This window comes from Salvelinus alpinus, chromosome 8, assembly GCF_045679555.1.
Source record: "Salvelinus alpinus chromosome 8, SLU_Salpinus.1, whole genome shotgun sequence".
Lineage (NCBI taxonomy): Eukaryota > Metazoa > Chordata > Actinopteri > Salmoniformes > Salmonidae > Salvelinus > Salvelinus alpinus.
Genome location: NC_092093.1, coordinates 25,473,901 through 25,498,598, shown reverse-complemented (window position 1 = coordinate 25,498,598; position 24,698 = coordinate 25,473,901). Strand labels below are relative to the sequence as shown.

The 24,698-nt window shown below is 45.8% G+C and overlaps 1 protein-coding gene across 1 annotated transcript in view; it reads left to right on the top strand.

Annotated features, from left to right (window-relative positions):
• syne1a (spectrin repeat containing, nuclear envelope 1a) overlaps nucleotides 1-24,698 on the top strand; it is a 223,310-nt gene that overhangs the window by 77,279 nt on the left and 121,333 nt on the right. Inside the window, exons 49-59 of the mRNA XM_071413100.1 lie at nucleotides 122-283; nucleotides 493-772; nucleotides 1,173-1,348; nucleotides 2,517-2,826; nucleotides 4,753-4,917; nucleotides 8,418-8,777; nucleotides 10,474-10,610; nucleotides 12,442-12,619; nucleotides 14,955-15,137; nucleotides 15,335-15,478; nucleotides 16,884-17,039. Of these exons, the coding sequence (XP_071269201.1) occupies nucleotides 122-283; nucleotides 493-772; nucleotides 1,173-1,348; nucleotides 2,517-2,826; nucleotides 4,753-4,917; nucleotides 8,418-8,777; nucleotides 10,474-10,610; nucleotides 12,442-12,619; nucleotides 14,955-15,137; nucleotides 15,335-15,478; nucleotides 16,884-17,039 (2,251 nt within the window). The remainder of the gene's footprint in view (nucleotides 1-121; nucleotides 284-492; nucleotides 773-1,172; nucleotides 1,349-2,516; nucleotides 2,827-4,752; nucleotides 4,918-8,417; nucleotides 8,778-10,473; nucleotides 10,611-12,441; nucleotides 12,620-14,954; nucleotides 15,138-15,334; nucleotides 15,479-16,883; nucleotides 17,040-24,698) is intronic.

The window sequence follows — 24,698 nt, the reverse complement described above, 5'->3', positions numbered from 1 at the left end:
CGTTGTTGAGTTGTGTGATGATGCTAAATCATTTCCCAAAGGATATCAGTGTTCTAACTAGCTAACTACCATGGCTTGTTTTAGTTGTAGTAGTCATATTGGCACTGTTCCGCTTTCTCAGGTTTGAGGGCCGTGTGGAGGGACTAAGGGACTGGCTGGAGCAGATGGAGCGTAGCCTGAAGAGAGAAGCTCCTCTGGGGGGAGAGGAGCAGCCAGGAGTCCCTGACAGCACTGACGAGCTGGAAAGAGTGGAGGAGATCCACAGAAAGCTGCTGACAAAGAGGTTTGTGTGTGTTGTGTTCTAAACTAAAGAACCTTAAATAGCACTGAGATGAGTCATTCATCTTGATAAGGCATGGTGATGGTACATGTTGCTGTAATGTTGTTATGTTTCATTATCGGTAACTGACATACCCTATATACACACACTGTATGCTAGTCAGTCATTAATTCACTTTAAGATGTTGCTTTACCATCTCTCTCTCCCCCCAGGAGTTCTCTGGATCGTCTCAGCCAGGAGGCCCAGTCTCTTCGTGAGGCAGGTCGAGGCTGTGGAGGGGAGGTGAAGGCCACAGCCCAGCTCCAGACCCACCACCAGACCTTGCTGCAGGGGACTAGGGAGCGCCTGAGAGGGTGCCTGGAGAGCCAGGCATTCGGAGAGACCCTGCATGGGGTGTGGCTTTGGCTGGAGGACATCCAGGAGCGGCTGGGAAGTCTGGGGAGCACTATGGGCAACAAAAAGGAGCTGGAAGAGAGGCTGGAGCAAGTGCAGGTATGTAAGGAGGGAGCCGTGCCACACACACACACACACACACACACACACACACACACACACACACACACACACACACACACACACACACACACACACACACACACACACACACACACACACACACACACACAAACACATACACTCACTCACTTACTCGGACACACACACACACTCGGACACACACTTAAGACATTTGTTGATTTACACATCCTTTCACACACTCTCCACATTCTGCATACACACCCACACACCCTGTGACTGGAGTTATACAATGCTGCAGTTCTTTGATCAGACACAAGAGAGCGGTGTTGTTTACTTCTGTACAGGAAGTCTTCCTGCCTGAACACAGTACTATAATACTGATAGTCCCCTCTGACCCTATTGTTGATCCATTTAGGACATCCTGCTTCTGAAGGGTGAGGGCGAGGTGAAACTGAACATGGCGGTGGGGAAGGGTGAATTGGCCATCAGGAGCAACAGTGCGGAGGCGGGACAGGAAGTGATCCGCTCTCAGCTGCAGGAAGTGGAGGACGTGTGGGCCACGCTGCTGGTGACTGCCATGAGCTGCCACAGGTAGAGACCCTTCCACGTCTCAACCCGGCACAGCTAGAAGAGGACTGGCCACCCCTCAGAGCCTGGTTCCTCTCTAGGTTTCTTCCTAGGTTCTGGCCTTTCTAGGGAGTCTTTCCTAGCCACCGTGCTTCTACATCTGCATTGCTTGCAGTTTGTGGTTTTAGGCTGGGTTTCTGTATAGCACTTTGTAACAGCAGCTGATGTAAAAAGGGCTTTATAAATACATTTGATTGATTGATTCCATTCACAATGTCAACCATAAAGTAATCTGATAATAACCATAACATAACCTAAAGATTGTTTTGTAATCTTTAGATTTTACCTCACTTCAGCTGATGGTCAGTGCTGGTTTATTCTTGCTTGCCAGGCTTGGAGGCTGCTGGGAATGGGACCAGTATTGCCACAATAACATTAACATCTATTAGATTTATCCTATTAAATCACCACTTGACTTTGGCTTTGTTATATTGAGTTTCCAAATGCCACACCCTTAGATGTGGTTAAAGACCACCTGTGTTAGCGATCTCTTCTGGATTGTATTCATCATATCATGATGTATCATGATCTAAATGCCATTAATTACAATTAGGTTCAGAACATAATGAGAAGTATTTGTCTCTTTGTGTGTGTGTGTGTGTGTGTGTGTGTGTGTGTGTGTGTGTGTGTGTGTGTGTGTGTGTGTGTGTGTGTGTGTGTGTGTGTGTGTGTGTGTGTGTGTGTGTGTGTGTGTGTGTGTGTGTGTGTGTGTGTGTGTGTGTGTGTGTGTTAATTGAGCGGTTATTGCCCCTCCTGCTAGAATGGATTGATCTCATTAGGGACTAAATGGAGGATGGCAAGCAAGAGGGATCTCACATGGGGTGTGTGTGTGTGTTTAAGGAAGGGAGGGTTTTTAGTGGGAGCCAAGGGGTGGCAGTTTAAGTGTGTGTGTGTGTGTGTGTGTGTGTGTGTGTGTGTGTGTGTGTGTGTGTGTGTGTGTGTGTGTGTGTGTGTGTGTGTGTGTGTGTGTGTGTGTGTGTGTGTGTGTGTGTGTGTGTGTGTGTGTGTGTGTGTTTGTGATGTATCTCTTATATCCATCTAATAAAATGTGTCTCTATATTTGTCTACATTTTAATACACATCTACAATATATCTCACCTCTGTATTATTCCATACGTCTCATCTCTCCTAGTCGTCTGGAGTGGACGGTGGCCCAGTGGGGGTGTTACCTGGACAGTGAGGCCCAGCTGCAGTGCTGGTTGGAGGCAGTGGAGGGGGACATATGTGGCCCTCTCATCCCCCAGCCTGGCCTCAGAGAGAAGGCTTCCCAGCTGGAGAGACTGCAGACCCTGCTGGCTGACCTCCAGGAACACCAGGGGTCCCTATCCAGTCTGGAGGAGAGGGCGGCAGAGCTCTTCAAGAAGACCGGGGATGCAGCTTTCAGCCAGGAGGCCCGCGCTGAGTTGCAGGGGCAGTTTGATGACCTCATAGCACTCGTAGAGGTGAGGAAGTTGTTTGTGGTGTTGGCTGGATCGTCATCTTGACCAATGTTGTTGTTTTGGGGAACCGTTGGTTAATAACCTTTACTTAATACCCATCCCGGATCCGGGATCCTCCTCATCAAAAAAGCTGACTAGCATAGCCTAGCCTAACGGGACAGGGATATCATATAATATAGTTTTCATGAAATCACAAGTCCAATACAGCAAATGAAAGATAAACATCTTGTGAATCCAGCCATCATTTCCGATTTTTTAAATGTTTTACAGAAAACACAATATGTATTTCTATTAGCTAACCACAATAGCCAAACACACAACCGCATATTTTCACCATGTTTCCACCGCATAGGTAGCTTTCACAAAACCGACAAAATAGAGATAAAATTAGTCACTAACCAAGAAACAACTTCATCAGATGACAGTCTTATAACATGTTATACAATACATTTATGTTTTGTTTGAAAATGTGCATATTTGAGGTATAAATCATAGTTTTACATTGTGGCTGCAATCACAAATAGCACCAAAGCAGCCAGAATAATTACAGAGAGCAACGTGAAATACATAAATACTCATCATAAAACATTTATGAAAAATACATGGTGTACAGCAAATGAAAGATAAACATCTTGTGAATCCAGCCAATATTTCCGATTTTTTAAGTGTTTTACAGCGAAAACACAATATATATTTCTATTAGCTCACTACAGTAGCCAAACACACAACGCAATTTACTCCCCGCAAAAATAGCTTGCACACAACCGACAAAATAGAGATAAAATTAATCACTAACCTTGAACAAATTCATCAGATGACAGTCTTATAACATCATGTTATACAATACAATTATGTTTTGTTCAAAAATGTGCATATTTATAGCTACAAATCCTGATTATACATTGTGAATACGTAGCATCGATTCACCAGAATCTCCGGAGATATTTTGGACACTCACCTAATCTGACCAAAGAACTCATCATAAACTTTACATAAAAATACTTGTTGTATGGCAAATGAAAGATACACTGGTTCTTAATGCAACCGCTGTGTTAGATTTAAAAAAATAACTTTACCATAACATACAGCTTGCGTTATTGTGAGACAGCGCTCACCAAAACGGCGGAGAATAGGAGTCAACATCTTACACAGAAATACAAAATAACATCATAAATGTTTTCTTACTTTTGCTGAGCTTCCATCAGAATGTTGTACAATGAGTCCTTGGTCCAGAATAAATCGTTGTTTGGTTTTAGAATGTCCATTTCTTCTGTCGAATTCGCGCCACAATGCTAGCCAAGGTTGCTAACATTCCCATCCTCTCTTGACGCAAAGAACGGAAAACTCCAAAAGTCCCAATAAACGTTGGATAAACTGATAAAACTCGGTTGAAAAAACCTACTTTATGATGTTATTATCATATGTATCAAATAAAATCAGAGCCGGAGATATTCACCGTGTAAACCGAACGCTTTTCAGAAGACAATGTCGAGCTCCTCCGCGCGCCTTGGAAGACAAATAAAATTCCGGACCTGTCACTCCAAAAGCTCTTGTTCGGCCTCAGATCAAGCTAGACACCCCATTCCACCTTCCACTGCCTGTTGACATCTAGTGGAAGGCGTATGAAGTGCATGCATATCGATAAATAAAAGCCAGTTGAATAGGCAGGCCCTGAAACAGAGCCTCGTTTTCAGATTTTTCACTTCCTGTATGGAAGTTTGCTGCAAAATTAGTTCTGTTTTACTCACAGATATAATTCAAACAGTTTTAGAAACTTGAGAGTGTTTTCTATCCAATAGTAGTAATAATATGCATATTGTATGATCTAGAAAAGAGTACGAGGCCGTTTAATTTGGGCACGATTTTTTCCAAAGTGAAAACAGCGCAGTTTTAAGATGATTGATGTTTGTGACTGTCCCTATCCTTTAGGAGAGAGTGAGACTATCAGAGGGCGTGGTCAGGGAACACCAGCAGTACCTGAAGACTGTGAGGGAGCTCACTGATTGGCTGATGTCAGCAGGAGAGGAACTACAGCGCTGGTCTGATACATTGGGAGACTCCATCTCTTTACAGAGGAGGCTATCAGAAGTGCGGGTAAGAGGACTCCAGAATACACGATACCCTGGTCCTAAATCAACCCCTAGCCACTTTACTTCCCTTACTCATCACCTCCACTAGCTAAGCTTTTAGTATTTGGTATTTTATTAGGATCCCCAGTAGCTGTGGCGATAGCAGCAGCTACTCTTTCTGGGGTCCACACAAATATAGAGCATAATGTAGTACGTTAACAGACAAGATCAACTCAAGGACAGAACTACATAAATGTAAATACATAAATCTCTCTAGACAACCTTGTGCTTCTTGTCATAGAATGTCTACATGTTAATTTACTCATTAAACAGAGCCTCTCATCCAAAGCTATTGATACATTAGAGCGGAGTTCGTTAAATACATCAAGTGAGACATATTCTATTTCGTACGCCACACATTTCTGACGGCTCAATTGTTCAAATATTCTGTGAAAAGGAACAAGAGAATTGCTGTTCACATTTTCCCCTGTTAGTCGATCCTTCCTTCTGCAATTACAGAGGCGAAAAAATGTGTGCGAACATATTGATTTGCATTTTTATTCACACACTGGGTCTCAATGATCACATTATAAGTGTGTGTGTGTGTGTGTGTGTGTGTGTGTGTGTGTGTGTGTGTGTGTGTGTGTGTGTGTGTGTGTGTGTGTGTGTGTGTGTGTGTGTGTGTGTGTGTGTGTGTGTGTGTGTGTGTGTGTGTGTGTGTGTGTGTGTGTGTGTGTGTGTGAGTGAGTGAGTTTTTAATGAAAACAGAAATATAAATGCATGTAGGTCCCTATACTGTATACACAGTAACTGCTGCATTTCTATTTGTGTGAGCACTCAAAGTGATAATTTCTCCCCGTTGGCGCCTGAATGTGGCTCTCCTCTTCTATTCCCTCCATCAGGTTGCTGCTATCACACTAAAGTGTTAGCTTTTCACACTCTCTGCCTCTCCAGCCATACCACTCCAATCTGAGCAAGAGAGAGGGGGAGAGAGAGAAAAATGAAGAGAGAGAAAAGGGGAGAGAGAGAGAGAAAAGAGGAGAGAGAGAGAAAAAATGAAGAGAGAGAAAAGGGGAGAGAGAGAGAAAAATGAAGAGAGAGAAAAGGGGAGAGAGAGAAAAATGAAGAGAGAGAAAAGGGGAGAGAGAGAGAAAAATGAAGAGAGAGAAAAGGGGAGAGAGAGAAAAATGAAGAGAGAGAAAAGAGGAGAGAGAGAGAAAAAATGAAGAGAGAGAAAAGGGGCGAGTGAGTGAGTGGTAGAGAGAGCAGAAGAAGAAAATGGGAGCTGGAAAGGAGGGAAAAATACGAGGGAGAAAAGGAAATAATATGAGTGAGAAGATACAGCGAGGGAGGAGAGAGAGAGTAAGGTACAGTGGGGAGAACAAGTATTTGATACACTGCCGATTTTGCAGGTTTTCCTACTTACAAAGCACGTAGAGGTCTGTCATTTTTATCATAGGTACACTTCTACTGTGAGAGTCGGAATCTAAAACAAAAATCCAGAAAATCACATTGTATGATTTTTAAGTAATTAATTTGCATTTTATTGCATGACATAAGTATTTGATACATCAGAAAAGCAGAACTTAATATTTGGTACAGAAACCTTTGTTTGCAATTACAGAGATCATACGTTTCCTGTAGTTCTTGACCAGGTTTGCACACACTGCAGCAGGGATTTTGGCCCACTCCTCCATACAGACCTTCTCCAGATCTTTCAGGTTTCGGGGCTGTCGCTGGGCAATACGGACTTTCAGCTCCCTCCAAAGATTTTCTATTGGGTTCAGGTCTGGAGACTGGATAGGCCACTCCAGGACCTTGAGATGCTTCTTACGGAGCCACTCCTTAGTTGCCCTGGCTGTGTGTTTCGGGTCGTTGTCATGCTGGAAGATCCAGCCACGACCCATCTTCAATGCTCTTACTGAGGGTAGGAGGTTGTTGGCCAAGATCTCGCGATACATGGCCCCATCCATCCTCCACTCAATACGGTAGAGTCGTCCTGTCCCCTTTGCAGAAAAGCATCCCCAAAGAATGATGTTTCCACCTCCATGCTTCACGGTTGGGATGGTGTTCTTGGGGTTGTACTCATCCTTCTTCTTCCTCCAAACACGGCGAGTGGAGTTTAGACCAAAAAGCTCAATTTTTGTCTCATCAGACCACATGACCTTCTCCCATTCCTCCTCTGGATCATCCAGATCGTCATTGGCAAACTTCAGACGGGCCTGGACATGCGCTGGCTTGAGCAGGGGGACCTTGCGTGCGCTGCAGGATTTTAATCCATGACGGCGTAGTGTGTTACTAATGGTTTTCTTTGAGACTGTGGTCCCAGCTCTCTTCCGGTCATTGACCAGGTCCTGCCGTGTAGTTCTGGGCTGATCCCTCACCTTCCTCATGATCATTGATGCCCCACGAGGTGAGATCTTGCATGGAGCCCCAGACCGAGGGTGATTGACCGTCATCTTGAACTTCTTCCATTTTCTAATAATTGCGCCAACAGTTGTTGCCTTCTCACCAAGCTGCTTGCCTATTGTCCTGTAGCCCATCCCAGCCTTGTGTAGGTCTACAATTTTATCCCTGATGTCCTTACACAGCTCTCTGGTCTTGGCCATTGTGGAGAGGTTGGAGTCTGTTTGATTGAGTGTGTGGACAGGTGTCTTTTATACAGGTAACGAGTTCAAACAGGTGCAGTTAATACAGGTAATGAGTGGAGAACAGGAGGGCTTCTTAAAGAAAAACTAACAGGTCTGTGAGAGCCGGAATTCTTACTGGTTGGTAGGTGATCAAATACTTATGTCATGCAATAAAATGCAAATTAATTACTTAAAAATCATACAATGTGATTTTCTGGATTTTTGTTTTAGATTCTGTCTCTCACAGTTGAAGTGTACCTATGATAAAAATTACAGACCTCTACATGCTTTGTAAGTAGGAAAACCTGCAAAATCGGCAGTGTATCAAATACTTGTTCTCCCCACTGTATATAAGGAGGAAAAAGCCCTACCCTACAGGCTGCCTTAAATAGAATCAGCATTAGAATCAAAGACGTTTGCGACAGCAGTGGCAGTTACCGTAGCAACTTTTGTTCTTCTCCCTCCATCCCTCCACCCCCCTCCCTCCATCCCTCCATCCCTCCACCCCCCTCCCTCTACCCCTCCATCCCTCCACCCCCTCCCTCCACCCCCTCCCTCCATCCCTCCACCCCCCTTCCTCCATCCCTCCACCCCCCTCCCTCCACCCCTCCATCCCTCCACCCCCCTCCCTCCACCCCTCCACCCCCCCACCCTCCCCATCCCTCCACCCCCCTCCCTGCATCCCTCCATCCCCGTCCCTCTATCCCTCCACCCCGCTCCCTCCATCCCACTCCCTCCACCCCTCCGTCCCCTCCATCCCCCTCCCTCCATCCCTCCACCCCCCTCCCTCCATCCCTCCACCCCCCTCCCTCCTTCCCTCCACCTCCCTCCCTCCATCCCTCCACCCCCTCCCTCCATCCCTCCACCCCCTCCCTCCTTCCCTTCACGTAATCAGGAGCGGGTGGAGTGTCGGTTGCTGGAGGGCCGTGATCGTCTCAGTCGCGTGCGTCGGAGCAGTGGAGCCACAGCTGAACACACAGCGGCTGGAGGGTGTGAGGCCATGGACCGCCAGCTAGGGGCGCTAGCCCAGGCTCTGGAGCAGTGGGAGGGGGCCGCCCTGAGAGCCCGCGACGGCCTGGAAAGGGCCCTCACCACGGCAACAGAGCAGGAGCAGGAGTACGAGCGTCTGACCGCCAGGATGGAGGAGGAGCTTAGGGAGCTTGATGGGCGGCTAAAGGGGTGGAGCCAGGAGCTGAGCAGAGCGGAGGGAAGGAGCAGTGGGGAGGAGGCAGTGGAGGGGTGGCAGCAGGCTAAGGTAAGGGCTGTGTTAAAAGGTATACTGTAGTGTAGATCAAGGCTCTTCAAGGTGGAGCTATGATGATGATAACAATGATAATGATGGGGCCTTATTCAATAAGTAATGCAAAGCCGTGTTTGCTCTGTCTAGTGCTGTGAGAAAATGTTTTCAGTAAAGCTGGCAGAGAAAGTCTGATCGATGTTGTCACACACATACTGTACACACACACACATTATTTCTCTGTCAGTAATTATCCATTTGATTTGTAAATCCAGACATAAAACAGATGAAATGTGTAAATGTGACGACTTAGGAGTGACAGCTACAATCCCCTCTCTATCTCTCTCTCTTTCTCTCTCTCTCTCTCTCTGTTTCTGTCACTCTCTTTACATCTCTTAATTTCTCCAGCGCCCCTCTCACCCCCTCCCTTCTCTTTCTCCATTTTTCTCTCTTTTTTCTGTATTCTCTCTGACATTTGTATTCTCTCTCTCTCTCGGTCATTCTCTGTATATAAACGTGTCTAAACTGAAGTCTCCAGCAGTAGGAGTAATGTGTTTTCCTGCTGCTGAGGGACTCAGTCTAGTCCCCGTGTGTTTCTATGGATGTGTTTCCTACTTCCCCCTTCCCTGTCCTGTGATTTACAACAAGCACAGGATGTTTAGAGTTTTCTCTCTGTTATGTCAAGGACTCCATGGCTTAGCATTGGAATGTTAGTCGCCTTGATTTTCTCCGATTGTCCCTTTTGTCATTTCTTTGACGATCTTGATTGGGGGCTGTTTTGGAAGAGAAGGAGAAGTCCTCCCTCTTTTATTTTTCTCCTCCTCTTCCCCGTTTCCTGTATCCAGCCTTGTTTATGTTATCAGTTTGTGTGAGCTCTCCTGCATCTGCACGAGCTGACAGCTGAATTCCACCGGGGGGAGAGGGAGGAAGGAGAGAGCGAGCGTGAAAGAGAAAAACAGTGAAGTGAGGGAGCAGGGAGAATTAGAGGCTAGAAAGAGAGGGAGTAACAGGCAAAGAGAGAGAGTGAGAACTAGATCAATAAGGATGCAGAGGGGAGGAGAGCAACGAGTTTAGAGAGAGAAAGTGAGAGCGCACAGGCAAGCGGAGGAGAGAGGGAGGGACAGAGACAGAATCCTGAGAGAACTGGGAGTCTAAGCAATGTGAGTAGAACTTGAGAGTGTGAGAGAGAGAGAGAGAGAGAGAGAGAGAGAGAGAGAGAGAGAGAGAGAGAGAGAGAGAGAGAGAGAGAGAGAGAGAGAGAGAGAGAGAGAGGTTGTCAGGCAGAGAGAAGGAGTGAGAGAGCGAGAGGAGTGGGAAAAGAGGCAGGGAGGGAGGAGGGGAGTGTTCAGTGGAGGAGTGAGAGAGCGAGGCATTTTCATATTTTTATGGGAGGAGTGAAATAATCATGACTGTGTGAGTGCAGAATGTGAGGCATGTCGAGGAGAGCGGGAGAGGAGAGCTTTATCCAGGCTCCTTCCTGCCTGCAACGGCCATGCGCCCTGAAGAACAGAAATGCTATTGTACCAACAGTGCCTGAGGACTGAGAAGGAGCACACTAAGGAGTGAATGGAAGTGTGTGTGTGTGTGTGTGGTGACTAGTGTTATGCAGATCCGACCATCCGCAGATCTGCCTGGCCTTGACACACTCTGACACACAGAACACACTGAGCTGAGCTGAGCTTGGTGTTCTCTCTCTGGGTCTGTATGTTTTCAGGAGATACTGGAGGGCTTGCTGAGTGCTGAGCCCATGGCGGACAGGCTGAAGGCTCAACTCAATGACCTGGTCCGCTACTCCAGAGACCTGGGACCCCACTCAGACAGGGTCACTGCTCTCATCAAACAACACAACAGGTAGGTGTGTGTGTACTTGTATTTATTTATTATCCCTAATCCAAGGCAGCAGCTATTCTTCCTTGGGTCCAGCAAAATACAATATATTTCACAACAGATTTCACAACACATTAAGTGTGTGCCCTCTGGCCACTACTCTACTACCACATATCTACAACACAAAAACCCTGTGTGCGTGTGTGTATAGTGTGTATGTTATCATGTGTGTGGGTATGCATGTGTCAGTGTATAATGGTGTCTAAACTGAAGTCTCCAGCAGTACAGTAATGTGTGTGTGTTGTAACGGGTTAAAGGTGACAGGGAACAAGGGACAAGCGAGACAGAGGCACCGGTTGCTAGGAGACCTCCATCCTCCTTTCCTCTCCTCCTCTCTCTGTGTTTTTGTTTTGGTGTTGTTTCCCGGTTTCATTTTATGCTAGACTAACTGTGCTGTCGAGGAAAGAAAAGCTCATTCATGCTGTCTTATTTCCATGCAGATACATTGCATGCTTGTGTATATTGACGGATGTGTGATTGCCTGTTATTGAGTCTATATGTATGCCTGCACCCGTTTATCTCTTGTTGATAAACATATCACGTGATGCTGTTCAGAGAAAAAACAAGACTTTAGGAATTCCAATAACATGATGAATTAATTAACTTGTATTTACATAATACTTCTGTTTGTTCTATATGCCTTAGCTTGTTTACTTGAATGTAATGCCTTAGACTTGAATGTATGTAACACAGAGCAATATCTGTCTGGGTCATAACTAAAACAAAGAGATCGTTTATGGCTGGATGATCCTTGAGTCAAGTCTATTCAGAGGTAGTTGAGGTGAACTTGTCATAAGGACAACCCTTTCTCTAGGTTGAAGGCTAAGCTTCCACAGACTTAGCATCTGTGCTGTTTGCATTAAGTGTTGTGGACTGAGAGAGAAAGCGAGGGAGAGGGCAGCCCTCCTCCTTTGCCCTCCTACGTTTCTCTTCAAATTTCGTCTGTCACAGCAGTTAAAAGTGCTTCCTACACACATGTTCATTCCCACTGTGAATACCCCCTCTAGCCTCAAGCACCATTAACACTCAAGGGTGTGTGTGTGTGTGCCATGTTGTCAGTTTCTCACGCCCCCCCCCCCCCCCTCCCTTGGATAGTACCTGTCATTGAAACATATGTCTTCTCACCTTGTTCTCTATCTCCTCTCCTCCCTCTCATCCTCCATCCCTCCCTCCATGTCTGCCCCTTTCCTTCACACGCTGCCCTCTCTATCTGGTCCTGTCTCATTCATTCATCAATATTCTCCTTGCATCCACCTCCATCCCTCTTTCTCCACCTAACACATTGTCACCCTCTGGCCTCCCCTTCATCTCAAACCCCTTTATGTATGGTAACTCTACACCAACCTATCTGTACTCCCTTCTTCTTCCTCCTCCTCTGAACCCTAACCCCCACATATGCTCTCTCAACCCCCTCCGTCAACCCCCGTCACCCCATCCCCCACTCACTCTTCTCCCCCCGCCCCCCCAAGTCATACCTTCCACTTCAACCACTTCTCCATTCCTCCATCTGCCTTCTCCCTCTGTCTCCCTTCATCATTACAAACATGATCATATCTACGTATGCTACGTATGTTATATACAGGATGTAAGGAAACATATAGCTTTGTTGTCACTTTCCCTTCTGTTCATTGTTGTTAGGTATATTATGGCAACCTTGTGATTCTCTCTCTATCTCTCCATCTATCCATCCATCTCTCTATCTCTCCATCTATCCATCCATCTCTCTATCTCTCCATCTCTCCATCCATCTCTCTATCTCTCCATCTATCCATCCATCTCTCTCTCTCTCCTTCAGTCTGAGTCTGCGTGCATCCAGAGAGTGCCAGAATAAGGAGCGTCTGCTGGAGCAGAGGTTCAGAGCAGCCCTCAGGGACTTCCAACAGTGGCTGGTCAACGCTAAGATCAGCACGGCCAAGTGTTTCGACATCCCCCAGAGTGTCACTGAGGCCTCCACTGGCCTACTGAGGATACAGGTGAGATGTTTCATCCTTTACGGACCTTTAATTACTTCTAATATACAGTAAATTACCTCTATCAGAATACATAATTAGCAAAACACCGAATCTCATACTTCCATAGTGAGTGGTCAGGGGGGTGTCCCCCCTCAGTTTGCCCGCTGTAGAGTGTCCTCTGGCAGGCTTGGCTGAGGGGCTGGGTCTGGTGTGGGCTGGAGGTGCTGGAGCTGGGCTCAGGGCCAAGGGGCTTGAGTGAAAGCTTCACAGCAGGTCTCTCTCTCTCTCTCTCTCTATCTATCTATCTATCTATCTATCTATCTATCTATCTATCTATCTATCTATCTATCCAAATATATATGCCTCTCTCTTTATTTATCTCTTTATCTCTCTCGCTACCCCCTCTCTCTTGATGTCTCTGAAGCTGGCAGGCGTGACAGTGTGACAGGCTCTTTAGAGGTCCCTGGGGCCAGTCAGTGAGTCAGGGACATGGCCATGTCCATCAAGCTAGATAACACCACTCCTGTCAGGTAATTAACTCACAGACCTCAACTCTCCGCAGGTGAGACAGTAACACAACAAAGATCAAGGATTCTCCCAGGCTGAGAAAGGGCACATTGCAAGGAATTTGGGAATGTTGGAGGAAATTACTTTGCATTTATATTTTTCTTGTCCTGGAGTACACATAAACTTTCTGTATGTGTATTTCCAGAGCTCTGGGTAAGAAGGGATGGTAGAGGATATATTTCTAGAGCTCTGGGTGAGAGGGGATGGTAGAGGATATATTTCTAGAGCTCTGGGTAAGAGGGGATGGTAGAGGGTATATTTCTAGAGCTCTGGGTGAGAGGGGATGGTAGAGGATATATTTCTAGAGCTCTGGGTGAGAGGGGATGGTAGAGGATATATTTCTAGAGTTCTGGGTGAGAGGGGATGGTAGAGGGTGTATTTCTAGAGTTCTGGGTGAGAGGGGATGGTAGAGGGTATATTTCTAGAGTTTTGGGTGAGAGGGGATGGTAGAGGGTATATTTCTAGAGCTCTGGGTGAGAGGTGATGGTAGAGGATATATTTCTAGAGTTTTGGGTGAGAGGGGATGGTAGAGGGTATATTTCTAGAGCTCTGGGTGAGAGGTGATGGTAGAGGATATATTTCTAGAGTTTTGGGTGAGAGGGGATGGTAGAGGATATATTTCTAGAGTTCTGGGTGAGAGGGGATGGTAGAGAGTATATTTCTAGAGCTCTGGGTGAGAGGGGACGGTAGATGGTATATTTCTAGAGCTCTGGGTAAGAGGGGATGGTAGAGGGTATATTTCTAGAGCTCTGGGTGAGAGGGGATGGCAGAGGGCATATTTCTAGAGCTCTGGGTAAGAGGGGATGGTAGAGGGTATATTTCTAGAGCTCTGGGTGAGAGGGGATGGTAGAGGGTATATTTCTAGATCTCTGGGTGAGAGGGGATGGCAGAGGGCATATTTCTAGAGCTCTGGGTAAGAGGGGATGGTAGAGGGTATATTTCTAGAGATTTTGGGTTCTATTTCCAGAGGTCTGTGGGTGAAAGGGTCTGTAAAGGGGATGTTGAAAGGAATATGGGATCAGTCATGTATTATTTATTATTGACTTGGTGGGGAATGTGGAACAATGTTTCCACATGGCTGACCTCTAGGAGGGCCAGCGTGAGGGGTAGAGGGGGTAGACGCCAACACTGCATTGTGTCATGCTTAATTGGTGCTATACCATTACATTGGCAGGGAGAGAGAAACACAGAGATGAAGTGTGAGTGAGAGGGGCGATACAGAGGGAGAGAGAGAGAGAGAGACAAGCAAAAATAGAAAATGAGAGAGAGTGAAAGGAGAGAAAGCGTGTGTGTGCATGTGTGTGTGTGTGGGAGCGTGCTGTGGCTGAAGTGTGTGTGATGTGCTAACTGCACAGATGGTGGAGCGGTCCCTGCTGTGTCGCTGTCACCGGCTCAGCTCTCAGGGAGGAGGTGCTGCTGAGGGGCAGGGGGGCTACTAGCTGAGGAGAACGGCTAACGGGAGGGAGGGGGTGGGGGGGTCGCGTCAAACCCACGCCGTTCAGACTCACTGAGTCCTCTCATCTCTGATCACCTCCCTGGGTCTGACCCCGCCCCCTATTTCTGCTGCCAATAAAAAATGAATAATTAGAACATTTATGTTGATTAGCTAGTAGTTTCTGTGCTCTGTGCATTAGCCAGTGTTTTATTACAGTATATTGTTCCACCTAATTAGTGGGTGTATTGATGATGACGCAATTAGATGATAAGCATCTTCTATCCATTGTAATTATTCATTTTAAATTCTAACTCCCCCTTTTCTCTCCTTCTCTTGCTCTCTTTGTGTCTGTAGGAGTTCCTGAATGACAGGGAGCATGGCCAGGCCAGACTGAGTGCAGTGGGGACCAGTGGAGAGCTGCTCATGGCTGTTGTGCCTAAAGACAGAGAAGAGGGGGTCAAGGCCAAGGTGGCTAACGCCAGAGACGACTGGAAGAGCCTCATGACCAACCTTCAGATGAGAGAGACTGCGCTAAAGGTGAATAGTGTGTGTGTGTGTGTGTGTGTGTGTGTGTGTGTGTGTGTGTGTGTGTGTGTGTGTGTGTGTGTGTGTGTGTGTGTGTGTGTGTGTGTGTGTGTGTGTGTGTGTGTGTGTGTGTGTGTGTGTGTGGTGTGTGTGTGTATAGCTGTTTATTGACAGATGACTGACTGTATCTATAAATGTGACGCTGTCAGAACCTGCAGTCTCAGATGAGAGACTTTGAGGTCAGCACTGAGCCGCTCCAGGATTGGCTGAACAGCACTGAGGTCATAGTACAGGAGAGCAGCGCTCGACTACATGACCTTCCGGCCAAGAGACAGGAGCTTAGCAAGTTACAGGTACACCCCCTACCCCTTCCTGGTTCTGCCAAATTGACCACACAGTTACAGTCCATTTTTGGGGAGTGGGTCACATTGTATTGGAAAGCCATGGGATGTTTAATATGAAACTTGTAATACAATCTTTAGAAAGTAGGTACCCTTCTCAGATGGGCATAATGGGTTGTAGCATGCATGTTAGGGACCCTTCTAAGTGGACAAAATAGTCTTTGTTACTCTATGTAGTACTGCTACCATGACTCCTTACCTCCACTCTCAACATCAAACACCTCTTCCTGCCAGTCCTCAGAACCACCTAGTGCCTCCCTTCCCCTAACTTACAGACGGGTACCAAAACTAATAACACACAACAATGGTGGCCAGTTACATAAAACCTAATAGAGCAGCATACACCTAGTCTAGTTTATTTCTTTATGGACTCAGTTCAGTGTGTGTTATTGTGTCTTTATTGTTTATTAGGCTCATGCTTTCTGTCAGTACAGTTTATTTAGTGATATAACTGACTGGATTCAGTTGGGAGAGAAGATGGATGTAGTTATACCTAAGCTACATTATGTCCCTTAAGTAAGTCTGAAATCAATTTAGAGCATACTGGGACCTATAATTACATTTGTCAACCACCGCTGGATCAGATTAGAGCAGCATTTTGACACAATAGTCTGAGGATAAATCCAAAATCTAATTAATTTCCTATTTATTCTGCGCGGCTAAAAAGCCCCTTTCAGGATACGATAACAGCCCTAGCCACGGCTCGCCCAGACAAAAAAAAGAGAGACAGTAGGAAAGATGAACCTGACAAAGGAAATAACAAATATCAAGCGCATCTGAACGCTCTGCCCCTTATCGTTGTTGCTATTTTTGTATTTAATCTGTCGCCTGTTGTAGCGCTTTTGTTTCTCGCCTGCCTTTTGTCAATAACATCTCCCCGAAGCTCTACTGTACAATACAATACAATCTGTTTGTCTGATCCCTACGCTACCAATACCCCCTCCCTCTATCATACTTTCCCCTTCTCTCAGCATCCTTCAGCCTTGACTCCTCTCCCCCTGTTATGTTTTGTTGTATCTACCTGACGAACCATGGTCCTTTTAAAAAAGAACATCAAGAGATGTTGTGGATGCTATTTAAGATGTTGTGGTTTTCCCCTTGTCTTATCCCTGTATGTTAATATTTCTCTGTCTCTGTGATGTGGCATGTGTCCCCCTTCCTACCCCTACCCTGTGGGCCCCTGGTGTACCCCAATCCCTCCATGCCTCCTACCTCAACCAACAAATCCTCCCTACATTTTTCCCCTTCCCTCTACCACAAACGTCTACCGCCCCAACCCTCAACCACCATACCCTTTCCTTCTACCTCCCCGGACTTCCCCCTCCGGTCCTGTGGTCCTCCGGTCCTCACCCCCCAGTGTGTGTTGGAGGAGCTGTCATGTCGTGAGGCTGAGCTGGGCAAGCTGAGGGAGAGGGCCCACCGGCTCTGGGAGGGCCAGGCTGCAGGGAAGGGCTTCGTCCACCGTGTGTCCCAGCTGTCTGCACAGTACCTAGCCCTCAGCAACCTGACCAAGGTAATACTAGACCCCCACCTACCTCCTGTTACCCCTTCTGTCACCCCCTCACTGTTACCCCTGGCTGGGGTAGGTCTGGCAATGGCTTGGAAGTGTTCCCTGCTTCATGCATGCTCTGCTCCAAGTCAAACCTGTTGTTGGGATGTGTGTACTGTATGTCAAAGCATAGTGGTTACTCTGCAGTTTTCTGTATCTGTCTCTTGCTATTTTCATGTATGCTGCTGTGTCATGTATTTGCAAATGACTGAACACCACACGGCAATACATGAATCAAGTGTGAATCTGCTAGTTTCAGCAAAAAAAAATCACTACTACAGTATATGTGTCAGCACATTCCATCAACAACTTATGAGAGCCTGCAAAGCATGATGACGTCTCCCTAGGGCCTACATCCCTGAAGGACTGCTTAAATATATTGAGTACATACATACACACTAGTAATTCGATATTAAACTGATTAGTAAGCCGAGTATGAAAACATCTTACTCTGCTTATCTTAATTGGCGTAAAGTCAAAATCAAAGTAAGCATACGCCAATTGAAACACCTGTTTTTCTAAGCAATATTTAGAATTATTAGGATTTGTAAGCAGCTTAATAGGCATTCCAGTGGTGTATTTGATCTGCTTAAGGATTGGACCCTTCATCTCAATTTCTGCCTAAAATGACATAGCTCAGGACCTGAAGCAGGGATATGCATGTTCTTGATACTATTTAAAAGGAAACACTTTAAAATTTGTGGAGATGTGAAATTAATGTAGGAGAATATAACACATTAGATCTGGTAAAATATAAAATAAACAAAAAAACATGCTTTTTATATTTTTAATTTTGTTGCATCATCTTTGAATTGCTAAACAAGGCCGTACATTGACATAGGAAGCTGGGTGTAATTTAGATGTTGTCCACAAGAGGGCAGCAGTATGTGTGCAAAGTTTCAGACTCATGCATTCAAGAATGAGAGATCTACATAATATTTTGTATCAAGTCTCCCAGGTGTCCCTCGAGCCCAAATGTATGAAAGGTACTAACCTTCACACCTCTAGATGGCCGGGCGGGGGTGGGTGTGGAGCCAGAGACAGCAAAGGGGTCAGACAGGAGGATCCAGGTCATACATTTGAATGAGTGGGGGATGGAGGAGTCTCTACCACTATTGAGGATAAAAAATACATCTGTTAGAACCCAAGTTTACTATTACTTAATCAATACATCAAATACACAACACATATCTATAAACATATATATATTATAGAGTATGGGTAACATAATCACTATAATGAAATATGTAGACCAAGACTCTCAAAAACCACAGCCACAGCATGTCATAGCAAACATAACATACACAGGCTATACTAATACATTGTATGCCTCAGATCTATATATTATAAACTCGGCAAAAAAAGAAATGTCCTCTCACTGTCAACTGCATTTATTTTCAGCAAACTTAACATGTGTAAATATTTGTATGAACAATACAAGATTCAAGAACTGAGACATAAACTGAACAAGTTCCACCGACATGGAATAATGTGTCCCTGAACAAAGGGGGGGGTCAAAATCAAAAGTAACAGTCAGTATCTGGTGTGGCCACCAGCTGCATTAAGTACTGCAGTGCATCTCCTCCTAATGGACTGCACCAGATTTGCCAGTTCCTGCTGTGAGATGTTACCCCACTCTTCCACCAAGGCACCTGCAAGTTCCCTGACATTTCTGGAGGGAATGGCCCTAGCCCTCACCCTCCGATCCAACAGGTCCCAGAAGTGTTCAATGGGATTGAGATCCGGGCTCGTCGCTGGCCATGGCAGAACACTGACATTCCTGTCTTGCAGGAAATCACTCACAGAACGAGCAGTATGGCTGGTGGCATTGTCATGCTGGAGGGTCATGTCAGGATGAGCCTGCAGGAAGGGTACCACATGAGGAAGGAGGATGTCTTCCCTGTAACGCACAGCGTTGAGATTTCCTGCAATGACAACAAGCTCAGTCTGATGATGCTGTGACACACCGCCCCAGACCATGACGGACCCTCCACCTCCAAATCGATCCCCCTCCAGAGTACAGGCCTCGGTGTAACACTCATTCCTTCGACGATAAACGCGAATCCGACCATCGCCCCTGGTGAGACAAAACCGAGACTCGTCAGTGAAGAGTACTTTTGCCAGTCCTGTCTGGTCCAGCGACGGTGGGTTTGTGCCCATAGACAACGTTGTTGCCGGTGATGTCTGGTGAGGATTTGCCTTACAAAAGGCCTACAAGCCCTCACTCCAGCCTCTCAGCCTATTGCGGACAGTCTGAGCACTGATGGAGGGATTGTGCATTCCTGGTGGAACTCTGGTGTAAGTATTTGGTAGCATTGCCTTTAAATTGTTTAACTTGGGTCAAATGTGTCGAGGTAGCCTTCCTCAAGCTTCCCACAATAAGTTGGGTGAATTTTGGCCCATTCCTCCTGACAGAAATGGTGTAACTGAGTCAGGTTTCTAGGCCTCCTTGCTCGCACACACTTTTTCAGTTCTGCCCACAAATTTTCTATAGGATTGAGGTCAGGGCTTTGTGATGGACACTCCAATACCTTGACTTTGTTGTCCTTAAGCCATTTTGCCACAACTTTGGAAGTATGCTTGGGGTCATTGTCTATTTGGAAGACCCATTTGAGAACAAGCTTTAACTTCCTGACTGATGTCTTGAGATGTTGCTTCAATATATCCACATAATTTTCTTTCCTCATGATGCCATCTATTTTGTGAAGGGCACCAGTCCCACCTGCAGCAAAGCACCCCCACAACATGATGCTGCCACCCCCGTGCTTCACGGTTGGGATGGTGTTCTTCAGCTTGCAAGCATCTCCCTTTTTTCTCCAAACATAACGATGGTCATTATGGCCAAACAGTTGTATTTTTGTTTCATCAAACCAGAGGACATTTCTCCAAAAAGTACGATCTTTGTCCCCATGTGCAGTTGCAAACCGTAGTCCGGCTTTTTATGGCGGTTATGGAGCAGTGGCTTCTTCCTTGCTGAGCGGCCTTTCAGGTTATGTCGATATACAGTAGGACTCGTTTTACTGTGGATATAGATACTTTTGTACCTGTTTCCTCCAGCATCTTCACAAGGTCCTTTGCTGTTGTTCTGGGATTGATTTGCACTTTTCACAGCAAAGTACGTTCATCTCTAGGAGACAGAACGTGTCTCCTTCCTGAGCGGTATGAGTGTTTATACTTGCGTACTATGGTTTGTACAGATGAACGTGGTACCTTCAGGCATTTGGAAATTGCTCCCAAGGATGAACCAGATGTGTGGAGGTCTACATTTGTTTTTCTAAGGTCTTGGCTGATTTCTTTTGATTTTCCCATGATGTCAAGCAAAGAGGCACTGAGTTTGAAGGTAGGCCTTGAAATATATCCACAGGTACACCTCCAATTGACTCAAATTATGTCAATTAGCCTATCAGAAGCTTCTAAAGCCATGACATCATTTTCTGGAATTTTTCAAGCTGTTTAAAGGCACAGTCAACTTAGTGTATGTAAACTTCTGACCCACTGGAATTGTGATACAGTGAATTATAAGTGAAATAATCTGTCTGTAAACTATTGTTGGAAAAATGACATCTGTCATGCACAAAGTAACCGACTTGCCAAAACTATAGTTTGTTGTGGAGTGGTTGAAAAACTAGTTTTAATGACTCCAACCTAAGTGTATGTAAACTTCCGACTTCAACTATATATGTATATATATAGAAATTAACGACAAATATCTTAAATTAAAATACAACCATTTAAACAACTGGATTAGCACGAGAAGCAAAAAACATAGTTGACTTACTGATCTAAAAGTAACGTTACCTTCTCCTTCCAATCTTTCTTGCGCGCAGGACTCCTCGTGTCACTCTCACGGTCAATTTCTGCAATAATCTCATCCAAATGTGTATACTTGAAGTTCAATTTAGCGTTTATACTCTTAGTAGCCATGTTGTACTTTTTCAGTTTTGAGAAAACTTTGTAGAAGAAACGAGCGCTGCATAACATAAACTCCCCTGCGTCCTGTGGATTTTTAATGGAGAATGAATCGTGTTGCACTCAGCCATAGGACAATGGCCGTTAGTCCTACAAAGGGCCATCACATACTCATATTAAGCTCAGCTCATTGGCTAACTACCTAGCTATGTTTCAGAACAATACAGTAGGTGGTCATTGGACCAAGAGACTGTCAATCAAGTGAACACTGCCCGTCTCATTGGTGCATAATGATGGCTGTCCTTCATGGGCAAATTTACATATTGTGTAGCCAAAACAGAGCCCACCTAGCCTGGCGAGCGTTCAACCTCTTGGCTTCTTGAGTGGATACCAAATTCATATGGTCCGTCCAGATCACGAAAGGATGAGGTGCCCCCTCCAACCAGTGTCTCCACCCCTCAAGGACCAACTTGACTGCCAAGAGCTCCCGGTTGCCTACAACGTAGTTGTGTTCCGCTGGCGAGAACCGCTTGGACAAAAAGGTACATGGGTGCAGTCTCTGTCCCCCTCATTCTGCTGTGAAAGGACAGCCCCTGCTCCGGTGTCCGAGGCTTCCACCTCTACCACGAAGGGACGATTAAGATCAGGATGAACGAGAATGGGTCCGGAGGTGAAACGTCCCTTGAGCTCCATGAATGCCCTGTCAGCCTCTCGGGTCCAGCTAAAACGGGTCTGGGACTAGCGGGTTAGGGCCGTGAGAAGCGCTGCCACCGCACCAAAGTTGTGTATAAAACACCTGTAAAAATTGGCAAACCGAGGACACTTAAACCCGCTGGACTTGTTTCAGTGAGGCGGGACGGGGCCAGTCAGTGACCACCCTAACCTTAACAGGTTCCATTTGGATGCCGGCGGTAGAGATAATGTGGCCCAGGAAAGAGACTTGAAATACATGGAACTCCCACTTCTCAATATTGATGTGTAGTTGACTCTGTAGGAGGCATCTAAGGACTTGGCGGACGTACAGGATGTGTTCCGGATGGGTCTTGGAGAAGATTAGGATGTCGTTGAGATAAACAAAGATGAACCGATTCAACATATCCCTAAAAGTATCATTGACAAATGCTTGGAAGACTGCCGGTGAGTTCAATAATCCGAATGGCATGACTAAATACTCATGGTGGCCACTATGGGTGTTAACCTGTTATGGCTGCAGCCCGACGTCAGCCCGACGCCGGTACACCTATGACAACATCCAGCTCAAGTGCAGGGCGCGAAATTCAAAATCTATTTTTTTTAAATATTTAACTTTCACACATTAACAAGTCCAATACAGCATTTGAAAGATAAACATCTTGTCAATCCAGCCAACATGTCCGATTTTTTAAATGTTTTACAGAGAAAACACCACATATATTTATGTTAGCTCACCACCAAATAAAAAAGGAGGACAGACATTTTTCACAGCACAAGTAGGATGCAAGTAGCATGCACAAGCCAACCTAACTAACCTAGAACCAACCTAAATAACCTAGAAAAAACTACCTCAGATGACAGTCCTATAACATGTTACACAATAAATCTATGTTTTGTTCAAAAAATGTGCATATTTTAGCTATAAATCAGTTTTACATTACTGCTACCATCATAGCTACAGTCAGAAATCGCACGGGAGTAGCCAGAGAAAATACAGACACCAACGTCAACTACTAATTACACATCATAAAACATTTCAAAGAAATATATGGTGGATAGCTAATGAAAGAGAAAGATCTTGTGAATAGAGCCAATATTTCCGATTTTTGAAGTGTTTTACAGCGAAAACACAATATATCGTCATATTAGCTTACTACAATAGCTAACATCACAACAGCATTGACTCAAGGCAAACGGTAGCATAGCACAGTTCGACAGATATATGAAAAAGCATCCCAAATTGGGTCCTTATCTTTGTTGATCTTCCATCAGAATGTTCTCCAAGGGGTGCTTTGTTCAGAAATGTCTTTATTTCGATCCAGAACGAACAATTTCCCTCTTGAATTAGCAAGCACACTGGCAGTGCGACGCTAACCTCTCCATCTTGAAAAAATTCTTGCGTCGCATCACGTCTAAAGTCCAGAATACATTTCAATAATATAATTAAACTATATTGAAATAACATACTTTAGGATGATATTGTGACATGTATCAAATAAAATCGAAGCCAGAGATCATATTCACCTTTACAGAGTGTTTTCCAGGAGCCGAGTCCAGGTCCTACTTCGCGCCCAGAAAGAAAAATAAACTGCGCAACACTCACTCCAAGAGGTTGTGTTCAATCCCAGGACGAGATAATCAAGTGATTTCTTCTCTCACTTCCGCATGACACCCAGAGGAAGGCGTATGACGTGTTTCTACAGTCCTAAGTGACATGCCCTTTTATAGACAAGGGCTTGAAGAGCGACATCGATTTTGGAAATCTCACTTCCGGATAGGAAATGGGCTGTAAAAATAGTTCTGTTCCACTTAGAGAAATAATTAAAACGGTTTTAGAAACTAGAGACTGTTTTCTATCCAATAGTAACAATAATATGCATATTGTAAGAGCAAAAATTGATTAAGAGGCCGTTTGAAAATTTGCACATATTTTCCAGTTTTTCTATACGCCCCCTGCAGCCATAACAAGTTAAAGACAGTCTTCCATTCATCTCCCTCTCTAAGGAGGGAGATTGTAAGCGTTGCGGAGGTCCAGTGGTGAAGAATTGGGCCGATTGGGCCAGCTCCAAGGCGGCGGACATCAGGGGTAGGGGGTAATGATTCATAATCGTGATCTTGTTCAGCCCTCGGTAAACAATGCAGGGATGCAAACCTCCATTCTTTCTCTCCCTGCATCAGCTGGGGATGTTGAGGATCGAATGAAATCTGCCTCCAGCGACTCCCGGATGTAATTGTCCATGACTGCAGCTTCAGGGATGGAGAGGGAGTAAAGGCAGCCCTGGGGAGGGGTGGAGCCGGGTAGGAGTTCTATGGCTCAGTCGTATGGACCATGAGCAGGGCTTGCCTCTTACTGAAGGCCTCCCGGAGGTCGAAGTATTCGGGAGGAAGAGCAGAGAAGTCTTGGTTCTTCAATGGATGCAGGGGGACGCGGCAAGGCTCTAGGTGGGGGTCTTAGACATTTAGTCTGGCAGTTCTTACCCCAGTCTATTAGGTCCCCGTGGACCAGCAGAGTAGTGGGTTATGTAGTGCTAGCCAGAGGTACCCTAGGATAAGGGGGTTCTCAGGATCTGTGATCAAAAGAAAACTAAGAGTATCTGAGTGATTCACCCCAACTTGCAGTAGAATGGGCTTGGTCCGATATTCCACCTGGCCAGAGCCAATGGGGCGGCCATCGAGGGCTTTAATCTGCAGAGGGATGGGACATTTCATGCAGGGGAATTGTAATTCTCTGGCAAAGTCTTGATCAATTAAATTATCTGCAGCCCCGTAGTCCATGAAGGCTTGAATCTGGTGCTGACGGTTGTCCGACTGGAGGGTTGCGGGTAGTGACAGACGGTGACTGGGTAGCTGGGGGTAACTGCACAGCTCGTCAGGGTCTCCCCTTGTCCTGGCGAGCCCCAGCGTTTCCCGTCAGCTCTGGGCATGTAGCACGGAGATGGCCGAGGCCTCCGCAGTAGAGGCAGCAGCCTTTGCGCATGCGCCTGTCACACTCCTGTGGGCTCAGATGTGTGCGTCTCAGAT